This window comes from Dreissena polymorpha, unplaced genomic scaffold, assembly GCF_020536995.1.
Source record: "Dreissena polymorpha isolate Duluth1 unplaced genomic scaffold, UMN_Dpol_1.0 chrUn107, whole genome shotgun sequence".
Lineage (NCBI taxonomy): Eukaryota > Metazoa > Mollusca > Bivalvia > Myida > Dreissenidae > Dreissena > Dreissena polymorpha.
This window is the reverse complement of record NW_026273421.1, coordinates 1-22,025: the sequence shown is the minus strand read 5'-3', so window position 1 is coordinate 22,025 and position 22,025 is coordinate 1. Positions and strand designations below refer to the sequence as shown.

The 22,025-nt window shown below is 35.5% G+C and overlaps 2 protein-coding genes across 2 annotated transcripts; one reads left to right on the top strand and one right to left on the bottom strand.

The window, feature by feature from the left end:
• Window positions 1–9,706: 9,706 nt before the first annotated feature.
• Window positions 9,707–15,018, top strand: LOC127864089 (uncharacterized). Its single transcript, XM_052403786.1, has 3 exons — window positions 9,707–9,911; window positions 11,119–11,417; window positions 12,553–15,018. Exons 2-3 carry the CDS (start codon window positions 11,144–11,146, stop codon window positions 14,223–14,225), a joined length of 1,947 nt encoding a protein of 648 aa, XP_052259746.1. The 5' UTR covers window positions 9,707–9,911; window positions 11,119–11,143; the 3' UTR covers window positions 14,226–15,018.
• A 2,350-nt stretch (window positions 15,019–17,368) lies between these two features.
• On the bottom strand, window positions 17,369–21,159 carry LOC127864088 (ribosome-recycling factor, mitochondrial-like). Its single transcript, XM_052403785.1, has 3 exons — window positions 21,068–21,159; window positions 19,742–19,892; window positions 17,369–17,953 (listed from the first exon to the last, which is right to left on the bottom strand). The coding sequence occupies exons 1-3, from the start codon at window positions 21,121–21,123 to the stop codon at window positions 17,861–17,863; spliced, it is 300 nt and encodes a 99-aa protein (XP_052259745.1). The 5' UTR covers window positions 21,124–21,159; the 3' UTR covers window positions 17,369–17,860.
• Between the last annotated feature and the right edge of the window lie 866 nt (window positions 21,160–22,025).

Sequence of the window (22,025 nt, the reverse complement as noted above, 5' to 3'; positions counted from 1 at the left end):
GAACCACTTTGTCTTGATTGACCATTTGATTTTTTAAAAGTGCCTCCAATTTTAAAGAGCGGCGTATAAAAAAATCGGTAAAATCTTATCCGAAAATGTACTGCGAATCGAAAGCACGCGACTGAGCATGAGCGGCCAGCATCTGTCAGTTGTAAATATAGATTTTCGACCATGTAAGCGACCTACAGTGCAGAGAGTATATTGAAATCACTGAAGCGTGTAAGTGTTACAAACGGTGTTTTTACTGCTATTGTCAAGTTTTATGGGGGTTATTATCGGATTATCGGATTATTAATGACTCCTTTATGATATTGAGCCCCCAAAAAAGTAACACTGGGACTAACTGTCAAGACGATCAGTAATTATAATCATTATTAGAGCCGCTATTTCTTTAATCAAAACCATAGGTGATCGGGCTGGCAAAAGCATTTAATTTCTCCACAAAAACACATGCCGGTATACACTTTTTTCTACAGGTATTTGTGAGCATTTCTGTTTAATAGTTCCATTATTATAATGACCTTGGAAGGATATAATTTGATAAAGATACCAACAATTTCTGAAATAAAAAGTATATCGTTCACTTGGTGTACTATATTTCGGATATGTTAAAGTTCGGACATTTAAAGATAGTGACATGCATGTGTTTGTTTGTTGTTGATAGTTTGTAAAAAAAATATGCTTTATGTTATTTCAGGCAACTAGAATAGATGGTGGTAATTATCTGGGCCTTTCTGTCAGGAAATAGGCGTGAACAATTATAATTTAATTGATCCTGGAAATCATCCACCACTAACAGAAAACGTTTAAACAACAGAAGCTGATGTATGACATGTCCAAATGACCATATATAACTGTTTAAAGGGGCCTTTTCACAGATTTTGGCATTTTTTAACTTATTCATTAAATGCTTTATATTGATAAATGTAAACATTGGATCGTAAAAGCTCCAGTAAAAAATCAAGAATAAAATTTAAAAAAGGAAAAGAACATTGCCCGGAGCAGGTTTCGAACCAGTGACCCCTGGAGTCCTGCCAGAGTCCTGAAGTAAAAACGCTTTAGCCTACTGAGCTATTCCGCCGTGTACACATGCTTGACGTATTTTATACCTTATATAAGCAATCTTCGTAGTTTCACAAAATTTAACGACAAAAACAGAACTCTCCAAATTATTCAATCGTTTCGCGTTGCAACGCTTTATAATTTTTAGGTTTTAAAATCGTCAAAAGATGCATATAATGGCTATATTAGACCATGGTAAATGTTCAGTATTACTGTTTCCTCACAAATATCATAACTAAAACGAAAATTTGCGAATCTGAAACAACTTTTTTCAATTTTGTCAATTTACCAAAGCGTGAAAAGATCCCTTTAACATATTAAGTGAGATGATTTACTTTCTGATGTTTTATATTTCTTTTCCCCTTTCAAATGATGTAAATTGGTGTGATTCTATGTTTAAATAATTAATTTTGAAACATTTAGGCAGCATACTGTTTAATACATTGAAGTTAACATTGTTATATTATTTTGGTTATCTGTGTTGTTTATCAAGTTGAAAAAAAAAGGTATTTATATACAAATAAAGCTTATTAAGACTTATGAAGGTATGACTTATGAAGGTACTTATTGTTTTTTATGTAATAATATACTTTTTAAAGTGATAATATAGGCAATGACATTAATGTAGTAAGGTTTCTTTAAATGATTGTTCTTATTAATAAGGTTGGAATAATCGACAGTTTTCACGGCGCGAAAAAGTTGCAACAAGTTGTGTTGAGCCAGTGAAACCCCTGAATGCGCGTAATTACCTTTTATTTCTTAAAAGTTTATAATAAGAACTTCCGAAACGCTAAATTCTGGCGGCGAAGGGCAATGCTGAAGATGATAATGCTGAAGATGAGTATGACAAGGATGACGATGCTGATGATATTGATGAAATACATGATATCAAAAGTTTACAAGACAAGGTTATGAGCTTTTAATGGGTCTGCTTTAAATGGCAACAGAATTGAATATAGGAAATAAAAATGTGTACAAGTATGCTTCTTGTACTTATTTGCCCTTACACCGAGAGTAGCTGTGTGTTGAAACAAGAGGACTCCCTAGTTTGGGTGAGGGCCACCAAAAGTTGAAAGTAGGGTTCCCTCCGGGTACCCTGTCAAAAAAGTTAGTGTCAAGGCCTGTAATTGGGTGTAATTGTTATAAAACAACGAGGTGCTATGCATGACAGCTTGACCCTACTCCATACTCCAATTAAGCTAAAAACAATGAGGTGCTATGCATGACAGTTTGACCCTACTCCAATTAAGCTGCGACAATTGACAAGTAACAAACTGCGCATGGATACATGCTTAAAAAAACATCGCAACAAACAGTAAAAGTCAGGGGGTTTTTGGCCCGATTTTATAGCCGAAATTCGGCTATGTTCCCAATCCCAAAAAGTATACTTTTTTCCCAAAATGTGGCAAAAAATTCCCAATTGCCAAAAAAAAAATTTTTGAAAGAAGTCTTATGTGTATTTTATCTCAATTTTAATTCCATTACATCTAACAAAGTATTATATGATTTTTTTCTTTTAATTTGAATGATTATAAAGAGTTAAATCAAAATTAGTATTTCCCTAATCAGTGGAGTTTTCCTGTGGAAAAAAAGGCTAATGAATATATTTTCCCAATTTCATGAAAATGTCGATAAAATTCCCAATTCCAAAGCCATGGGCTATCTTCCCAAAAAGTCTTGTCTTGTGTTATTGTAATAAAAACAACGTGTTGGTATTCATCACAGTTTGACACGACCCCAATAAAGCGCCTGACAATTCACAATTCAGTTTAATATGTGTATATAGGAAGAAAACAAAATATGATTATTAACATTAGAGAAAAATAATTCGAGTAAAGCATCCATAGACTTCTTTTTTATGAAAAAGAAAAAAATCCATAGACTTCTTTTGTCCTTTTGTTTTTGTTGGTGTAAAAACGGTTGAGGCGTTGTTGAGAGTTAAAATGAACACAAAGACAGTTTGCTTCCACCAAAAACCTACCTCGGAAATGTGTACGGCCGCGCATTCCGTGTGTAACTGTTCGGTAGATAGTTTACTGTAACCCGTACTTTCAGTGTACAGTACAGGCAACGTGTACTTTGACAAACGCCACTCGTTGCGGTGTTCATTTTACGGTGTTCGCTTACCAAACGACCCCCGCGATGGGTGTTCAGATCAAATATTCGCGGGGGCCGTTTTCCATAAGGTGGACACCGCGAATCACCTCGGACCCATAATATCTACCGCAGTGTTCATCGTGTTCGCTAGAAATAAAATAATTGAACATAAACATAGGTCGGTACCAATTTGCAGAAAGAATCTACTGTGCGTTTGAATGTTATAGGTGTCATTTGGTGTCTAAAAAATTAACAAAGATTACAAACAATCACAATCGATTACCGCATACATGCAAAAATTCCCGTCTCTGTCCATTACCCAATAATCCCGAGATTTCCGATTTCATGCAAATTCTGGTCAATGTTGACGATAAAAGTGTGATAGAAATGCAAAAATCACAAACGTTCGCCATATCTCTAAACTATCAAATAAATTTCTGCATATGTTTCTATTTAAAGATTTGATGAAATAAGCGCCCAATCAGAACAGGTGTATTCCAACATTCGTAAATCACCTGACGCCTAGTGTGCGCGTTGTGTAGAGTTCATGTTCTGTTACAAATTGTAGCCACAAATCAATACATGTATACATGCCCATGATATTTTCATTTTCTTTGTTCTGAACCATAAAAAGCGCGCGAAAAATTGCGTGGGTGTATTTATTTTTGACATAAAATCTTCGTAGCGCAGACAGCATTGGGATCTTTTAATTTCGATTTAAAGTTTCGTAGTTAATTTCTTCTCAAGTACCGGGGTAGCTCTCGAATGATTTGGAATTGACATTTCATCCGAATAAAATAAAAATCAAACACGCTGTAACACGCTATATTTAGATTTCATGCAACATGTACAAGTCATTTTCTGGAAATCGGGAAAATGAAACCCAATTTTGTAAAAACAAAAAGGGCAATTGCATTGATTAACACCATAAAAGTTAATTGTATTGATCATCTAAACACTTAGTTTTAGTTTCCGACTTAACGTACTGCTCGAGTTTAAGTACGCATAAATATGCACATAATATCTACATGTACATGAAGTATATGAATTTATTTTGTACATGTACATTTAAAACGTGTGAATGACCCTCGCAGACAGGTGTTTACGGTGGCTGCGCAGCATCGCGGTGATCACGGGTGTTCCCGTTAACGATAGCACGCAATTGCGACGATTTCAGGTGTTCGCCAAACACCGCGGTCAGTAGCGTGTCCGCCCCCGCGAAATGTCACCCATCGGGAAAATTGAACACCGCGGACACGCGTTTTTGTCAAAGTACACGTTGCCTGTACTGTACTGGATAGCCTCCCCTGCGTTAATGTTTGCCATTGAAATTAATATAATGAGTATTGTTTTCGTAATGTTCTAGATTTTGTACTCTAAAAGATTAATATTATCCTCGTTGTTTGCTATTGTATTATTTTATAAAACTGTTATTGTTATGTTTTAGATTCCATGCTTCATATCAGATGTTTTATGTCTTGAATAAAAGTATCAAGAGTATTTGTTAGTACTATACTGACTACAGTAAAGGTGAAATGATAGATCGTTTTAGGTGTCCCGCTTTTTGGTCAAATGTCCCGACAATTTTTAATGTAATGTCCCGCTTTGGACCTAAAAAATTATGGCATGTATGATGATGTCATATCCGCGAATCAAGGGTAGTAAAACAAAATGGCTGATGCTTTACACTTATGTCAACAATATTGACATTTAATAGCTTTAAAAACATAGTTTGGAAATCACAATGGAACAAATCAGCGAAGAATGAATTTATTTTTAAAGGTTAATGTTTGTTTTCGTTGTTTTTTATGCGTTATCATTTTAATATTGACATTAAATGTTAAGGTCGCGAATTTACGGTAATCAAGGATATTCATAAAAAATCCTTAATGACATATCAAGCATTGTATTTTATTTGAACTTCAAGCATAACAAAGTCTGTGTTGTTTTTTATCATACACATACTTATTTTAGCAGTGGACAATGACTGTTGAATGGTAAAAAAACAGTTTAATACTTTCTTAGCATTTTTGGGCAACACCTATGTATGAAAACATTAGATTTAATAAGAAAAAATCAGAAAAATAATTTCCCAAATAATGCTTTTGTGGATGAAAATTCTTCCCAATTTGGTAGATTTCCCAATTTTGCTTGGTACTTTTTCCCAAAAAAAGACAGAAAAAGGCCTGTTCCTAGACAAAAATGGTTTTAGTCAAAGAAAGGTTTAGAATACCACCACAGAAAATTCGACAAGCACGTCAAAATGCATTAAGGTCGAGTGGAGCCTATGCAAAGTTCGGCCCTTTAGGAACCTCATAATAATGCTGGGGAGATGTTTTATCAGTACTACACAGTAGAATTCGGAAAAAATGGGCGCGGTCGAACGCTGCCGGTGATGTCTGTCTACGGTATATTTCTTTACAATCCAGCAATCAAACAATGTCCTAGCTCGCCATTCGAATGTTTCTGTCAAAATGATGCAGAAGTGCATATAACCAAATGCATAACTTACCAGTAGACAACAAAATAATAGATTAAAATTGCTGATTTCTCAAGGCCAAATCACACAATATGGCGGCTTATGAAAGGTTACACCGCAAAGGTTACACCGCATTTGTTCAACGCAGGTCAAAGTCAACACTTATTTGGGAATGTTCAACGCAACAGCTTTCGGCTTCGACACAAAATAAATGAAAAATATACAATTGTATACAGTAAAAATTCCCAGATTATTTAGTTAAATAAATGACTAAATTTACTGCATTTTCCTTATTGCTAAATTTATTACAAAACTGTAAGTTTTTATTTTTATTTTTGGAGGTTTCAAAATAAACTACTGCGGTCCGATATCGGAGAATTCGTACGACAACTACGTCGTGCCACTTCAATATCGTAGTATTTTAAAACTTCTTTTCAGTTCATATGGATATGCATTGTGCATGACAACTTTCTGAAAAAAAAAGTAAATTGTCTGATATCAGCTGATAATGACATTTTCGATTTGTATTTCATACTGTTGATGACACAAGTTATCAAATTTTGTTGACATATAAAATACTAAATGGTTACATATACATAAACCTAAATCGTGTTTTATGCTGTTACATTTAATATTTTTCAATTTACATGGAAAAATGGAATCAGAAAATCATTTCGAATCACTAGTTTATTTAATTTTTTAATAGCACTTATATACATGTCAGATTTATCACACTATACTGATTATAAAAATGTAATTCAATATTGGACACCGTGATAAGAGAAACAATAATTAAGTTAAACTTAACTTAAAGATATGATTTATGTTATTGAAATGCCATGAAACGCGGGCTCAACCCATACATTAGATTAAAATCTTCCTGGGTGCAAGTACGTATCTTTGATAAACCAGTGTAACAGAAGCTGTTATTAGTCACATCGCAGTTAATTGCATCAGCAATGGGAAATCAACAGAAGAAGTTTTCGTCCACAAAGACGGGGCTCGACCACACAAAGTTTAGAGAATTAGGATTGATTTTATACTTCATTAATTGCGCAATCAATTGAATGGAATTGACAGTACGGACAGCTGGTTAGGTAATACCGTTATAGTGAAGGAACAAGAAAGTAATATATATGCAATATAAACAATAACACACGGTAGAGCTTGGCCGGACGTCATTAATCTGTCCTAGCCGTATAATGACCATCATGCCATAGGCATCCGTTCCGTTATGTCGGCAGCGGGCCGATTATAAACTTCCGACACAGGTCTGCCGTGTGTTATTGTCTTAATAGAATATAAAGAAGTAAAACTCCAGCTGCTGGAGCAGTATTGAATTATTATTGTAAACAATTAGTTGGTCCTAAAACCGGTTTAAACCCACCATGCTTTGCATTGAACGTTCCAAGGCGGTGACCCCAGCTTTATTTTTTTTGTGTTTATGTTGTTTTGTATTGTGCTGTTTTGTGCTGTTTTGTACTGTTTGTCACTTGCATTAAATAAAGGACAAACTAATTGTATATAATGAGAATTCAATACTGCTCCAGCAGCTGGAGTTTCACTTCTTTATATTTAGTTTAAGAACAGTTCTCAAACTCAGCTAACGTCACATCAAGCGTCCCTAAGGACTCTGTCCTTGAATCACTGCTCTTTCTGGTGTACCTTAACGAACTAGCAGGTACTACAACCTAAAACAAACTCCGGCTCTTTAACGACGACATTTTTTTACAGATTGATCAAGACAGCAGAGGATGCAACACAATTCCAGTTTAACATGGACGCCCTACAGAAACGGGGAAAAAACTGGCAGATGTCATTCAATCCGACAAGGCGTGAAGTCTTGCAGATCTCCAAAACGCGCAACCCAATAAAGTCAGAGTATATAATTTTCGGGCCGAAGCTTGCAGCTGTTAAGGAAGGGTTTTTCATCGGAGTGACGATCTCGGACAACATGTCTCGGATTTATATATAACGGCCTTTCCCCAAATATCACATGTTTCGTTCAGTGCATTGAAGTACCTTAAAGGGATCTTTTCACGTTTTGGTAAATTGACAAAATTGAAAAAAGTTGTTTCAGATTCGCAAATTTCCGTTTTAGTTATGATATTTGTTAGGAAACAGTAATACTGAACATTTACCATGGTCTAATATAGCCATTATATGCATCTTTTGAAGATTAAAAAACCTGAAAATTATAAAGCGTTGCCAAGCGAAACGATTGAATAATATGGAGAGTTCTGTTGTTGTCGTTTAATTTTGTGAAACTACGAAGATTGCTTTTATAAAGTATAAAATACGTCCGTCTTATACACTTGGCAGGATGGCCGAGCGGTCAAATTGGTTTTTACTCCAGGACTCCGGGGGTCACTGGTTCGAGCTCTGATGCGGTCTACTTTTTTCCCTTTTTTAAATGTTATTCTTGATTTTTTTACTGGAGCTTTTTAGATCCAATGTTTACATTTATCAATATAAAGCATTTAATGACAAACTTTAAAACATGCCAAAATCTGTGAAAAGGCCCCTTTAATAAACTGCATACTGTACAATGATACTTTGTCGCACACGTATATTTGAAGAAAAAAATTGATTAAACGTAAACTTCCTATTGTACCAAGGATTAATAAACATAATAAAGAAATACATGGACAATTTTGAAGACCTGCCAAATTTTGACAAAAATACCCAAGGACCTTTATTACCAACTTACATAAAAACAATAGTAACCAGCCCTAAAGAAGAGAAACATATTTATAAAACATTAATTAAAAACAATGACATTCCAGCTTGTAATACTAAATGGAATTCAGAATTTTTAAATATTGAATGGAAAAAAGTACATGCACTTAATTTGTATTCAATCTAACTAAAGAAATTTATATCAGATGGCTCCAGTTCAGAATAGTCCACAGAATATTGGGGACAAATTCCCTATTGTTCAAAATGAAAATTGTCGCAAATAATTTATGTACATTCTGTAATTTGGAAGTTAAAAATATAATGCACTTGTTCTGGTACTGTCCATATACACAAGAAATTATTAAATTTGTTCATGATATTGTTTGTAGAAGTAGACCAAGCATACATATTCACATACATGTCAGGATCAAGTACTTGGAATTATTAATCCAAAAATGAATGATTTAAATATAATATGCCTAGAGCTTAAACGGTATATCTTTTATTGTCAAAGAAAAAACAGAATTCCTTCAAAATACGGACTTGTAATCAGTATGAAACAAACTTTTGAAATTTACAAAAATACAATTAAATCAGAAGAAGAATTAAAAATATGGTCTCTGGTTAAAATATTTACTGACATCTCATATAATGACATAACCAATCATAACACATAATATAAATAATGCTTATAACATATTTATTTGTTGTCGTTGTTGTAAACGCTGCATTATCAGTTTTCGTATACAATACAATTCAGCACTTACTATTTAATTTTCTTATGTGCAATATTTTATGTTAAATGATATACATACTTATATTCAACAATAATTTCGTTTGTATTGTACAAACTTGTGTTTTTTGTGTTGTTGTAAAATACTTGAACTTTAACACAATTATTATATGATATGAATGTATGTTGAATGTACTACACTTATATTTATTATATTACATTTATGTACCCATCAAAAAGTCTGTACATGAAATACTCTGTGTTATGTTTTTTTGTTGTTGTTAAGTACTTTAACTATAACACAATTATAATATAAAATGAATGTATGTTCAATGTACTACAATTAAGTATATTTATTATATTATTATGTATGTATGTAATATCCTACGGAGTGAAAAAATCTGATTAAGCATTAAAGTACACAACTTTTCAGTTGATGCACATTTTATCACATAAAACTTCAATAGCGATACATCGACTATCTCCGGGATCCACCGTAAAATAGGTCTGAATTATGCAATAAATCGTCATCTGATCCCGAGAGATATAACTTGGGTCTATTTAAAATCTTGATTCTGACCTATACGCGCAACCTCCGCGCAGAGACTAGACTGGAACCAGCAACGCTCGATAAATGCTAAGAACGACAACTCTGATTGGTGCACATTAACCCGGAAGTATTACGTCATAGCGTCAATACACATTCAATACACAACACTTAATCGATACCAATGATAACAAAAAAGTACATGAGAGAAAATTACCTGTGTGGAATATATACCAAGAGACTAATGTATACCAAGAGACACTTGTGACGAAGAGTTCGTGGATCGAGGATACCAACAGCTGGTTATGATGCAGGTTAGTTGTTTGCAATATTTTGTATGTGCTTATGCATTTGCGATCGAAATATTGTATTCAGTTATAACTAAGAGGCAAAAGAGAAAACTGAATATTTATAAAAAAAATCAGATAATTCCTGACAAAAGCGTTACGATCCGTCAATTGCTTTAAAATGTATAGCTGTTTCGATTGGTGGTTATCTACTAGAAACTTAAAATTAGAAAGGAACTTTAAAAAAAAAGTAAATTGGTGTTTTTCGGTTTCTGATTAAACTCAAGTCAAAAACCTTGCCATCAGCCTTAACTCTTACCGTAACTGCTTTCAGGAAAAAATAGTAGTTCTTGCATCAAGTTTAATAACTTTTTATTTATTATTTGAACAACATAAACATGTTTTGTCAGTAGGAGATTGCGGTGGTGTAGTGGATTAGGTGTCCGCCTAGCGATCAGGAGTTCGTGGGTTCGCTCCCTACTCTGGGAGCGTTCTCATTATCTTCTCCAAAGACACCAAGTACTGGTTCTTCCCAGGAAACGGACTCGATAATGTCCCTCTCTATAATGCTCTTAAGGGCGCTTGGCAGTATATATAGATAGATAGATACAATAAACCCTGCTACCGCTAGCTGATGTTTCTTTAGCTAGCTATATTGCCCAAGCCGTATTAGCCTTAGACATAATAAGCCCATCCCGTGAGTCTGCTAAACTACTCGCAAAATTTATCCCCACTTTGGGTTCAATGATATACACTGCATTGACAAGTTAAGTCCTTCCACAATCATGACAAGTTTGATGGCACAGGAGGGAATCCCATATATATATATTTTTTTTATATGTTTATAGAGAAACTTTAAGCATATATATGTATAAAAAAAATTAAAATGCGGGATTTGTGTTTGATGGTGGCGGTGGTATGTTTTTGTTAGTGAATAATGATGAAACATGGTCAATCAATTTAGTACAATTATTTGGACTACAAGTGACACATGCATGTTATTGATTTCTATTTTAAATGAAGTTGTCTGCATCTATCCGTATTTTCTTATTTTTGTCACTAATATTGACTTATATACATGTTAATAATTCCCATTGTGAATATAGTTGTCCGAATCTACAGGCATTTGATAAAAGTTAAGTTATGATCATATGATTTGGAGATTTTTTACTTGAGCTTAGCAAGATCAGGTATAAGTATTTTCCCACTGTTTCTTACCTCTTGTTTGCTTCAGAAATAAATACTTGGAGTTCTGAAGTATGGCTGTAACAGGGGATGCAACTGTCTTGGTCTCAGGGGAGACAACCTTGATGGACTCGGAGGACACAATTCCAAAGATAGCCACTTATGTCTTCTTTGATCTTGAAAGCACGGATCTCCTGCATGCGAGGACCCGGATCACAGAGTTGTGCCTGTTTGCTGTGAACAGATTTGATATGCAGGCAGCAGGGATGTTCCCAAGAGTGACAAACAAACTGACCCTCTGTTTTGACCCTTTGAAGCCTATCTCGGCCTCATCTAGTTCCATCACAGGTTTGTTCCAACTTGCTTAGTCTAAAGTAATGTTTATTGTCCAAATGCCAAATGTCAAGTTTATTTATTTATCAAAGGTTGGTCTTATTCACATAATTACTTCTGAGGAGCATAAACAGAAATTATGGTAAAATGTATTATAATAAACTTTTACAGAGATAAAGCTTATTCACAAACGGAACATTGTGTTGTTCTTTTGCACATAAATCACATGTTAACATTCAGAACGTATGTTATTCTTTTTTTCAAGTCTAAAATTCTTTCCATGAAAAACATCTCTATTGCAAAATACAAAAAAGACAATTTTTGATTAAGTATAAATTTCAGATTTACACCACTGTAGTCTAAATTATCTAGATACATATACATGGGCCGTGCTTTGTGAAAAAGGGGTTTAATGCATGTGCGTAGTGTCATCCCAGATTAGCCTGTGAAGTCCGCTAAAGAGACTTTCTTTAAACAAAAATATCATACAAGGGGAAAGTGTCATCCCTGATAAGCCTGTACAGACTGCACAGGCTAATCTGGGACAACACTTTACGCACATGCATTAAAGGGATCTTTTCACGCTTTGGTAAATTGACAAAATTGAAAAAAGTTGTTTCAGTTTCGCAAATTTTCGTTTTAGTTATGATATTTGTGAGGAAACAGTAATACTGAACATTTACCATGGTCTAATATAGCCATTATATGCATCTTTTGACGATTTTAAAACCTAAAAATTATAAAGCGTTGCAACGCGAAACGATTGAATAATTTGGAGAGTTCTGTTTTTGTCGTTAAATTTTGTGAAACTACGAAGATTGCTTATATGAGGTATAAAATACGTTAAGTTTGTGTACTCGGCGGAATAGCTCAGTAGGCTAAAGCGTTTTTACTTCAGGACTCTGGCAGGACTCCAGGGGTCACTGGTTCGAAACCTGGTCCGGGCAATGTTCTTTTCCTTTTTTTATTTTATTCTTGATTTTTTACTGGAGCTTTTACGATCCAATGTTTACATTTATCGATATAAAGCATTTAATGAATAAGTTAAAAAAATGCCAAAATCTGTGAAAAGGCCCCTTTAAACCCCCTTTTCACTGAGCGCGGCTTATATACATGAATTAGTTTTAAATCTCATTATTTGATTATTCAGGTCTCTACAATGACTCCCTGGAAAGTCAGAAACCCTTCACAGCTAGCACAGTTCAGCTGCTACAGAACTTCCTGGGGCATCTGCAGCCACCAGTCTGTCTCCTGGCTCACTATGGCAACGGGTTCGACTTCCCGTTGCTCAAACAAGAGCTACAGCGCATCAACCAGTCTTTGGACAGCTCCATATTGTGTGCGGACACCCTGGAGGCTTTTCGCTCTCTAGATGGAGTGGAGCCTGGCCACGAGTTGCCGCTGTGCCTTTGTGCCATGTGTTCAGAGTTACGTGATTCCCACAACTATACTCCAGTCAGAAACCATACAATTCCTCCTACCCCTCAAACTCCCATAAAGAGAAAACTTGACAAAGAATCAGATGACACAACGAATCTTAAGAAACTTCACCAGTATAAGGAGACTAATGGTTGTGGAATAGTAAGACAAGGTGCTGCTGTTAAAAAGCGCCTGGATTTTCAGGCCAGTGAGTCACACAATGATATCCACCAGAAAACATCAAACAATGCGGAAAGTGATACAACTAATACTGGGGCATGTTCTGTAAAAAAACGTCTGTTTGTTGACTCAAACCAAGCAGTTTGTATTGAGAATTTAGAAGAGCAAGATGAAGATGTAAACTCAGAATTCTCAGCCAGTCAAGACCTAGTGTGCTTAGAAGCCCTTGAGGAAATAGAAAACACACTCACTGGAGACATTGAAGATATCAGTGAGTCAAAGGACCCCATGATATCAGAGGACCAAGTGAGCAAAAGCAGTGACTATATAAATCATAAGGACCAAAATAGCAAAAGTACAGACTCTGCACAACAAGCAAACAATAGAGATATAATGGAGTCCAAATCTTCAGTAATTCCTAATGACCCAGTTAGCAGCAGTACTGGTTATTTAATGAAGTCTAAGGGTGAAGTACTTGATTCTACTGGTACGAGGAGTACATCTGTGGACAAACGCTCGCCTGTCAAATCGTGCCATCCCCTTGACACTATATTCACGACACCAAGAGTGTTCAATGCACCAGCAGCAAGCACGGGACAAAAGCTTACGGAAACTGATCTCAAACAGTCAACTGATATAAAATTGTCAACAGATGTGAGAAGCAAATGCTTAACACCCATTGAACAGAATATCAGCAGTTCAAATTTGGCGGATGACAAAAGCAGCTTTTGTAAAAGCAGTATTTCTAGTGCAAGTGATTCAACTTTACAAACAGTTAATGGGTCCCATGCAGATATAAACAACTCATGTGCAAGTATTTCTGCAGAACTTGTCACCTGTGACAGTCATATGATGAATGTAGATAATACGTCACCAAAGACCTCCTGTAATTCCAATCCATTACTTAGTGCTTGTGGAGAGAGTGGGGCTAAGAACAACTCTTCTCCGGCTAACAACAACTCTTCTCCAGCAAACAACAACTCTTCTCCGGCTAACAACAACTCTACTCCAGCTAACAACAACTCTTCTAGGGCTAACAACTACTCTGTACCAAAGCGGCACTCCTACAAACTGGAGGAAATACACAAGCGTGTGCTGGGTGAGAAGCCAACGAGGTCTCATTACGCGGAAGATGACTGTGTTGCTATGGTGAAGATTGCTAAATGTACACGCGGCTTTATGGAATGGGTGGACAGACATGCTAGACCCCTGTCTTCCATATGAAATGACTTTGTTGGGTAGATGTGTGTACAAGAATGTATGCCTACGCATGGAAACTGTCATCCATAGGAAATGTTTCAGTCTATATTAGGTACATGTAGTTGTGTTGTACAAGACAGTATGCCTATAGATCAAAACTGCATGTATCGTCCATATGAAATGACCATACATGTACATGTATTAGAAGTTGTGATGTACAAGACTGAATAACTCTGCACTACCACATCTGCGTATTGTTGTTAGGCATTTGGTGTGGTAGGATTGCTTTATCTTTTAGATGTCTATATACATATGTTACTTGTTAATTGTTAGGAGCATATTAGTGATACTGCCTTTTTTTGTTTCTGAGTTTTTAACAATTAATGATATCTTTTTACAATATTTGTTAGTGATACATATTTTAATATATTACATACATCTACAGGTAATTAAATTTTGATTTTAAATTTCACCAGAATGTTTTGTATATAATTTATAAAATTATTTAAAACAAAAACACATAGATTATTTTTTTCCTTTAAATCTACTAAGAGCATGGATTAATTGGAATTGTATTGAATGAACTTCAAATCATTTCTTTTATGTTCTGAATGTTCAATGCACCTTATACATGCATTGCACATTTATCCAAAGATAAATTAATTACACAAGGTTTGAGAGGGTTTTTATTGATTTAAATAGTGGATTGCTCTTTTATTCAGCCTTCAGAAAATATGTTGTTGAAGTATTTTTGTAATATATTATGTGTATTTAATGTATGTTTTATCTTATATTTTGATAAAGTTTCATAATTGTTTTGCATGCTTGTTGTAATATAACCTAGATTAGAGAATAAAGTTGTTATACACTTCCGAGTACTTATTTATGCCTGCCTTGGGAGAAGCAGGATTCTATAGATTTCCACCTATCAGTCCGTTGGTCCCGTTATTGGTCAGAAGGATCCTTTCCCGCCATAATATCTAGAGAACCCTTTGAATTACGATAATGCAAATTGGTAGGATAGTTGCTTGGGTTGAAAGGAAAATGCCTTTTGACTTTGAGGTCATTAGGTCAAAGACTTGTGGGATTGTTCCAAAAAGGGACCATTTTGTTTCTGCACCATATTTAGCATGGAAGTTATTGGTTTGGAAAGAAAATGCTTCAAATATCAAATCAATTTTGAGATTTACTGATCATATGTCAGAGTGTATTGTGACTTGAAATTCATTGCTGTGTGGCATCATAAATTGCTCTTTGGTTGAATGAAAACCCCACCCTGTTTTTTTTTATTCTTGTTTTTTTTTCAAAAATAAAATGTGTTAGTGCATGTGCGTAAAGTGTTGTCACAGATGTAAAGTAAAGCGAAGAAATCACTTTTTGCTTTTATAATATGTTTTCTTTGAAGTTAGTCTCTTATTCACGAAAATCCAGTTTAGGCAAAAAGTGTCATCCCTGATAAGCTTGTGTCAGGCAAATGTATGCATTTGGAAAATGGAATCAAGTTAAAATGTATTACTCTGAAAATACAGTTAGGGTATTTTTAACCATGAAGACATGTGCCTTAACAAAAATGACTATAAATAGCTGAACAATTTGAACTTGTTATTTATACCTAAAAGGGTCAATTGGTTCATTTATTATAAAGATTCAATTTAATTTCTTTTCCTGAAAAATGACAGCATCTGAATCAAAGGTTCGAGTTTTATAATGAATACCATATAAATTTTAAAAATTACTGCGGCTAGTGTTATAACCACAGAACCTGACACCAAAAGTCCAAGGCGACTTGTTTAATCATCTGTGCATGATTTCCTCTATGTTTATAATTTTAAGATTGAAATATATCAAATAGGCACAGGTCCTTTTAATATTCTGAACAAACATGCTGTAGATTCATTTATTTTCAGTTTCATGGATGCATAAAATCTGACAGTTTCATTTGATCTTAAATTCATTATTTTTTTTAATATATAACACTTAAGAATTGAACGTTTATTGGGGATCTGATTTTGTGGTTGAGAAGACCCACTAAAATCCACTAAAATTAGAGTCGAATGAATAATTTGAGCCGTGCTCTGTGAAAAGTGGGTTTAATGCATATGCGTAAAGTGTCGTCCCAGATTAGCCTGTGCAGTCCACAGAGAAGACACTTTCTTTAAACGAAACATATCATAAAAGCAGAAAGTGCCGTCCCAGATTAGCCTGTGAAGACTGCACAGGCTAATCTGGGATTACACTTTATGCACATGCATTAAATCCCCTTCTTACAGAGCACGGCTCATTTTTGTTTAACAGAAGTTAAAAAAGTGCTTCAATCATCATTGTTTTCATATATCTAGAGGCATTCTTAAATATATGTATTCACAGACATCCTTGGATTTAAGTACATTTTTAACCAGGTTTTCCGAAGGAAAAAACTGGTTATTAGATTGGCGAATGCAGGCGGGCGGGCTGGCTGGCTGGCTGGCGGGCGGAACAAGCTTGTCCGGGCCAAAACTTTGTCGTTCATTGTGAGATTTTAAAATCATTTGGCACATTTGTTAACCATCATTAGACGGTGTGTCGCGCGAAAAAATTACGTCAATATCTCCAAGGTCAAGGTCACACTTTGAGTTCAAAGGTAAAAAATAGCCATAAATGAGCTTGTCTGGGCTATAACTATGTCATTCATTATGAGATTTTAAAATCATTTGGCACATTTGTTCACCATCATGGGACGGTGTGTCGCATGAAAGAATCACGTTAATATCTCCAATGTCAAGGTCGCCACGACCAAAAATAGATTTATTTTAAAACAAACTTAAAAAGGGGGTTAATTTTGTTTGTTCATTTAAAAAGTTCAGTTTGAGTTGTCTCCCTTAATCAGATTTTTTTTCACAATGGAAACCTGGTTTTGTGACAATTTTGTCCCTTGTTTAAACATAGATTCAAGGTAGTTTTGGCATTTAATATAACTTAACTTGGCTGGTTGTAAGGCTATCAGATAAAATACTGGTTGATCTTAAACCCCAGCCGTGTGTATAATAGAAAGTTGGAGAAGCCCATATTCCACTTCTCAATATTTCTACAATTGTTATTTAAATTGAATAGTCGAAAAATTCATGTCAAATACATGAACTTAAGTGGAACATAACAAACACAACTTTTGAATTGCATTGAAAATTAAATACCAAGTGTACAATCTCTTTCATCACAAAACAATGTATGGCATTACAAAAATTCTATTGCATTTCAAGACAATGCCAAAGGTAATGAATCTACACAAATAGACAACACATCCAGCTATTTTTCTTCAACCATCTGACCCGTCTGACCCTATACATGTAATACCAACTCATTCTTATATCAGGCAAATTGTTCAAACTTAGAAGTTGTTATAGTATATTAATGTATCCTCATTCTGCAAAAGCTGGGCCTTATTGCATGTGCATAGAGTAGAACTGAATTCTTGCGAAGATAAAAAGTGGAAAGTGTTATCCCTGATTAAGCGGTGTGGACTGCACAGGCTAATCTGGGACTACACTTTATGCACATTCATTTAAGCCCCATTTTCCCAGATATAGACTCATATTTATATATATATATATATATACAATGCACACATGTCTAGATATGCGGGGAAAAACTGCCCAGCCCCTGGGGTCTATTAAACAGTGAGATCAGGTCAGTCTAGGGTCTTCAAGAGTTCTTTCTGTCTTGGCTTTTAGTTGCTTCTCAGCTGCCACCTGGGCCGCATTCTTCATGGCCAACAGCTGCAACAAGTAGCAGAAGGACCACATAGTTTCAAACTTAACTCTTTTAGTGCTGGCACCAAATTTTGCAAACAGTTTACATCCAGATGAGACGCCACAGAACGTGGCGTCTCATCAGGATCCAAACTGTTTGCTTTTCTGATAGTATTCTTTGAAAAAAATCAAAAGAAAATGCCAATTTTAGAAAATCAGTAGACAACATTTTAGCTGATGACAAATTTCCCAGCATGCAAAGGGTTAATATTTCTTATTTAAGGAATTCTTACTATAATCCCTTACTTTTGTATCGTTGTGATATTTATGCTTTTTTTATTTACATAAATATTCACTGTTAACTCAAATTTTCTTTTAAAAATTAATTTTTATGCAAAAAAAAATGTCGGCAAAAAACGATTTAGTTCACATCTTATCATCAGTGATTATGTTAAAGTGTAACTAAGACAATGCTGCCTTTCAAAGTAGTGATGAATAGACTGTTATCATGTTTCATATTGTTTTCTGGCATACCACTTCAGTGCTGACTGGCAAATGGGTAACTAATCAGCACTTTGAACTGCTTATCCTTTTAGTGCTCAATGCTGATATTTCACTTCTACTTCTAAATATATTTGCATAATATGATTTGAGTTTATAGATTTTTAAAATCTTTTTGAAAAAGCCATTTTTTTAAGTCACCCTGAAGTGTTATTCAGACCTGTTTGTTAAACCCTTTCCAAGTGTTGTTTAGACCAGTTTGTCAAACCCCCAGCCTTAAGTGTCATTCAGAACTGTTTTAAAAATCCTCACCCCTCAAGTGTTATTCAGACCTGTTTTTTAAAGCCTCAACCTCAAGTGTTATTCAGACCTATTTGTCAAAGCCTCAACCTCAAGTGTTATTCAGACCTATTTGTCAAAGCCTAAACCTCAAGTGTTATTCAGACCTATTTGTCAAGCCTCAACCTTAAGTGTTATTCAGACCTGATTATCAACCCTCACCCTCAAGCACAGGTACTTGAAAAAAAAGTGATCCTTATATATATAATAAGAGAAAAGGTATTCGACAATGATTTCACAGGTTAAATGATTAAACACCGTTTAATTGATGAAAATCCACCAAGTATGTCCAAAACAGCTAAGAGTTTCACAACATATAACCCCAAAATCGCCATGTGTAGTTCTTGATGTCCAAACCTACGTGGACTTTATAGCAAAGTTCTTGTTTAATTGTAAAAAAATGGACCCAAAAATTGCCTTCCATCATAACTGACATCTGGACGTCGAGAATTACAATACTTCGGTTTTGGGGATCATATTTGTGAACCTTTCTGCTGTTTTGGACATACTTGGTGGGATTTTCATCAAATAAATGGTGTTTAATCATAGATGGACACTTCCTCCTGGCAACCACGACCACATATATGTGTGCATTGTTTGATCTTTGATGCTGTTGCATAGTGCTATTCAATACACCTGTACAATCATCCTGGGTACCATTTCTCTTTTATATATATAAGGACCCAACAAGTACCTGTGCCCTCAAGTGTCATTCAGACCTGTTAATCAAAAACCCACACACTCAAGTCTATTTAGACCTGTTTTGAGTTTATCAAGCCTCACCCCCAAGTGTTATTAAGACCTATTTATCACCCCTCATCCCCAAGTGTTATTTAGACCTATTTAGCACCCCTCACCCTAAGTGTCATTCTGACCTGTTTATCAACCCTCACCCTAAAGTGTAATTCAGACCTGTTTATTAAACCCACACCCCTAAAGATTCATTCAGACCTGTATGTCAAACCCTCACTGAACCTTTTTGTCAGCGAGTTGTTTCTCATCCTCCCTGTTTATGCTGGATGTTTTCTTGGAGAACTTTGAGTAGACTTTGTTGAGTGAGTCCTTGGTCTTGTTGAAGATGGCCTTGGCATTCTTGGCTAGCTGCTCCCTGTGCTCTCTGGACACCCTGCAATGGGAAATAGGAGAATTGGGAGCCTCATTCTCTGGACACCCCTGCAATGGGAAATAGGAGAAATGGAGCCTCATTCTCCTGGACACCCTGCATGGGAAATAGGAGAATAAGAGCCTCATTCTCTGCACACCCTGCAATGGGAAATAGGAGAATTGGAGCCTCATTCTCTGGACACCCTGCAATGGGAAATAGGAGAATTGTAGCCTCATTCTCTGCACATCCTGCAATGGGAAATAGGAGAATGGGAGCCTCATTCTCTGCACACCCTGCAATGGGAAATAGGAGAATTGGAGCCTCATTCCCTGCACACCCTGCAATGGGAAATAGGAGAATTGGAGCCTCATTCTCAGGACATCCTGCAATGGGAAATATGCGAATTGGAGCCTCATTCTCTGCACACCCTGCAATGGGAAATAGGAGAATTGGAGCCTCATTCTCTGCACACCCTGCAATGGGAAATAGGAGAATTGGAGCCTCATTCTCTGCACACCCTGCAATGGGAAATAGGAGAATTGGAGCCTCATTCTCTGCACACCCTGCAATGGGAAATAGGAGAATTGGAGCCTCATTCTCTGCACACCCTGCAATGGGAAATAGGAGAATTGGAGCCTCATTCTCTGGACACCCTGCAATGGGAAATAGGAGAATTGGAGCCTCATTCCATGCACACCCTGCAATGGGAAATAGGAGGATTGGAGCCTCATTCTCTGCACACCCTGCAATGGCCATATGATAATTTGAGCCTTATTCTCTGGGCTTTGTGCATGTGAGTTAAGTGTCCCAAATTAGCCTAATTTGGGACAACACTTAAAGTTTTTCTGGATTTGTTTGTTTAAAGAAGGTCCCTTCAAAAGATAAATCCAATTTAGATGGAAAGGACATTCCTGATTAGCTTTACACCAAATGCATTAAGCCAGTTTTCACAGATGGAGTTAATTTTATAAACGATGATATTTGCAACATTATAGGTTTCGTGGTTTAGAGAAACTAGTAAACTGCTCATGTAAAGCAAAATCATTGATTTTTACATGTATAAGCCTAAAAAACCATGGACATGCCCCTAAAACTTCAGCAATAAGGATAATAAATTTCCATTGTTACAACTGTTCTTAAAAATAAGGCGAATATACCATGTATGTAAATTCCTATTTCTATTTTCTGGGACCTACTTAGGAATAGTGAGGTAGACAAGAGACTGGCCTTCTTGCTGAGGGTTCAAATTCATCCCAGAGTTTCTCAATGTGGAAAGAACTTCAGCAATATACTGAAAAATATCATATGGTTAAAGTTATCTTTTAATATCTGTTCCTTCCATATTGGATGATGAAATAAGGCTTATATTACATAGCAAATCATGTTTCACACAAAAGATGGTCACACTTCCACATTGACAAATATCATTTTTATCAAATTAAATGTGATATAATCCAATCATTTCATGTGGACATCATATGTTGAGTATAACACTATTAAATACAAAAGAACAATTTCATTTTGTTTGTGATTTTCATAAGTGCACACCACAATGTTTGGGATTTCAGATAAACAGAAACTGATTCTTTAATAATAATTGCCGATGTGTTAGAATTTTGGTAGCACATTGTGTATATGTTTATGGTTTAATTTGAACTTATAATGTCTTATTGTGCTTGCTTTACTTAAAGAGTTACCGTAAGCATCTTGAAATAATGTAAACAGTGACAAATCATTTTAATTGAAATTTATAAATATGGAGATGACTGAGGACCATTAATATGGAGATGACCTTTACCATAAATATGGAGATGACCTTGACCATTAATATGGAGATGCCCCTGACCATTAATATGGAGATGACCTTGACCATTAATATGGAGATGACCTGGACCATTAATATGGAGATGACCATGACCATTTATATGCAGATGACATTGACCATTAATATGGAGATGACCTTGACCATTTATATGGAGATGACCCTTAACCATTAATATGGAGATGACCTTGACCATAAATATGGAGATGACCCTTGACCATTAATATGGAGATAACCTTGACCATTTATATGCAGATTGGACATTGACCATCATATGGGGATGACCTTGACCATTAATATGGAGATGACCTTGACCATTAATATGGAGATGA

Excerpts from the sequence above, each read along its gene's own strand:
- LOC127864089 (XM_052403786.1), top strand. The coding sequence starts at position 11,144 with ATGGCTGTAACAGGGGATGCAACTGTCTTGGTCTCAGGGGAGACAACC. Across the intron at positions 11,418-12,552 it reads CTCATCTAGTTCCATCACAG|GTCTCTACAATGACTCCCTG; the intron begins GTTTGTTCCAAC and ends TTGATTATTCAG.
- LOC127864088 (XM_052403785.1), bottom strand. The coding sequence starts at position 21,123 with ATGAATTTGAACCCTCAGCAAGAAGGCCAGTCTCTTGTCTACCTCACT. Across the intron at positions 19,893-21,067 it reads GTCTACCTCACTATTCCTAA|GGTGTCCAGAGAGCACAGGG; the intron begins GTAGGTCCCAGA and ends TTCCCATTGCAG. Across the intron at positions 17,954-19,741 it reads AACAACTCGCTGACAAAAAG|CTGTTGGCCATGAAGAATGC; the intron begins GTTCAGTGAGGG and ends TACTTGTTGCAG.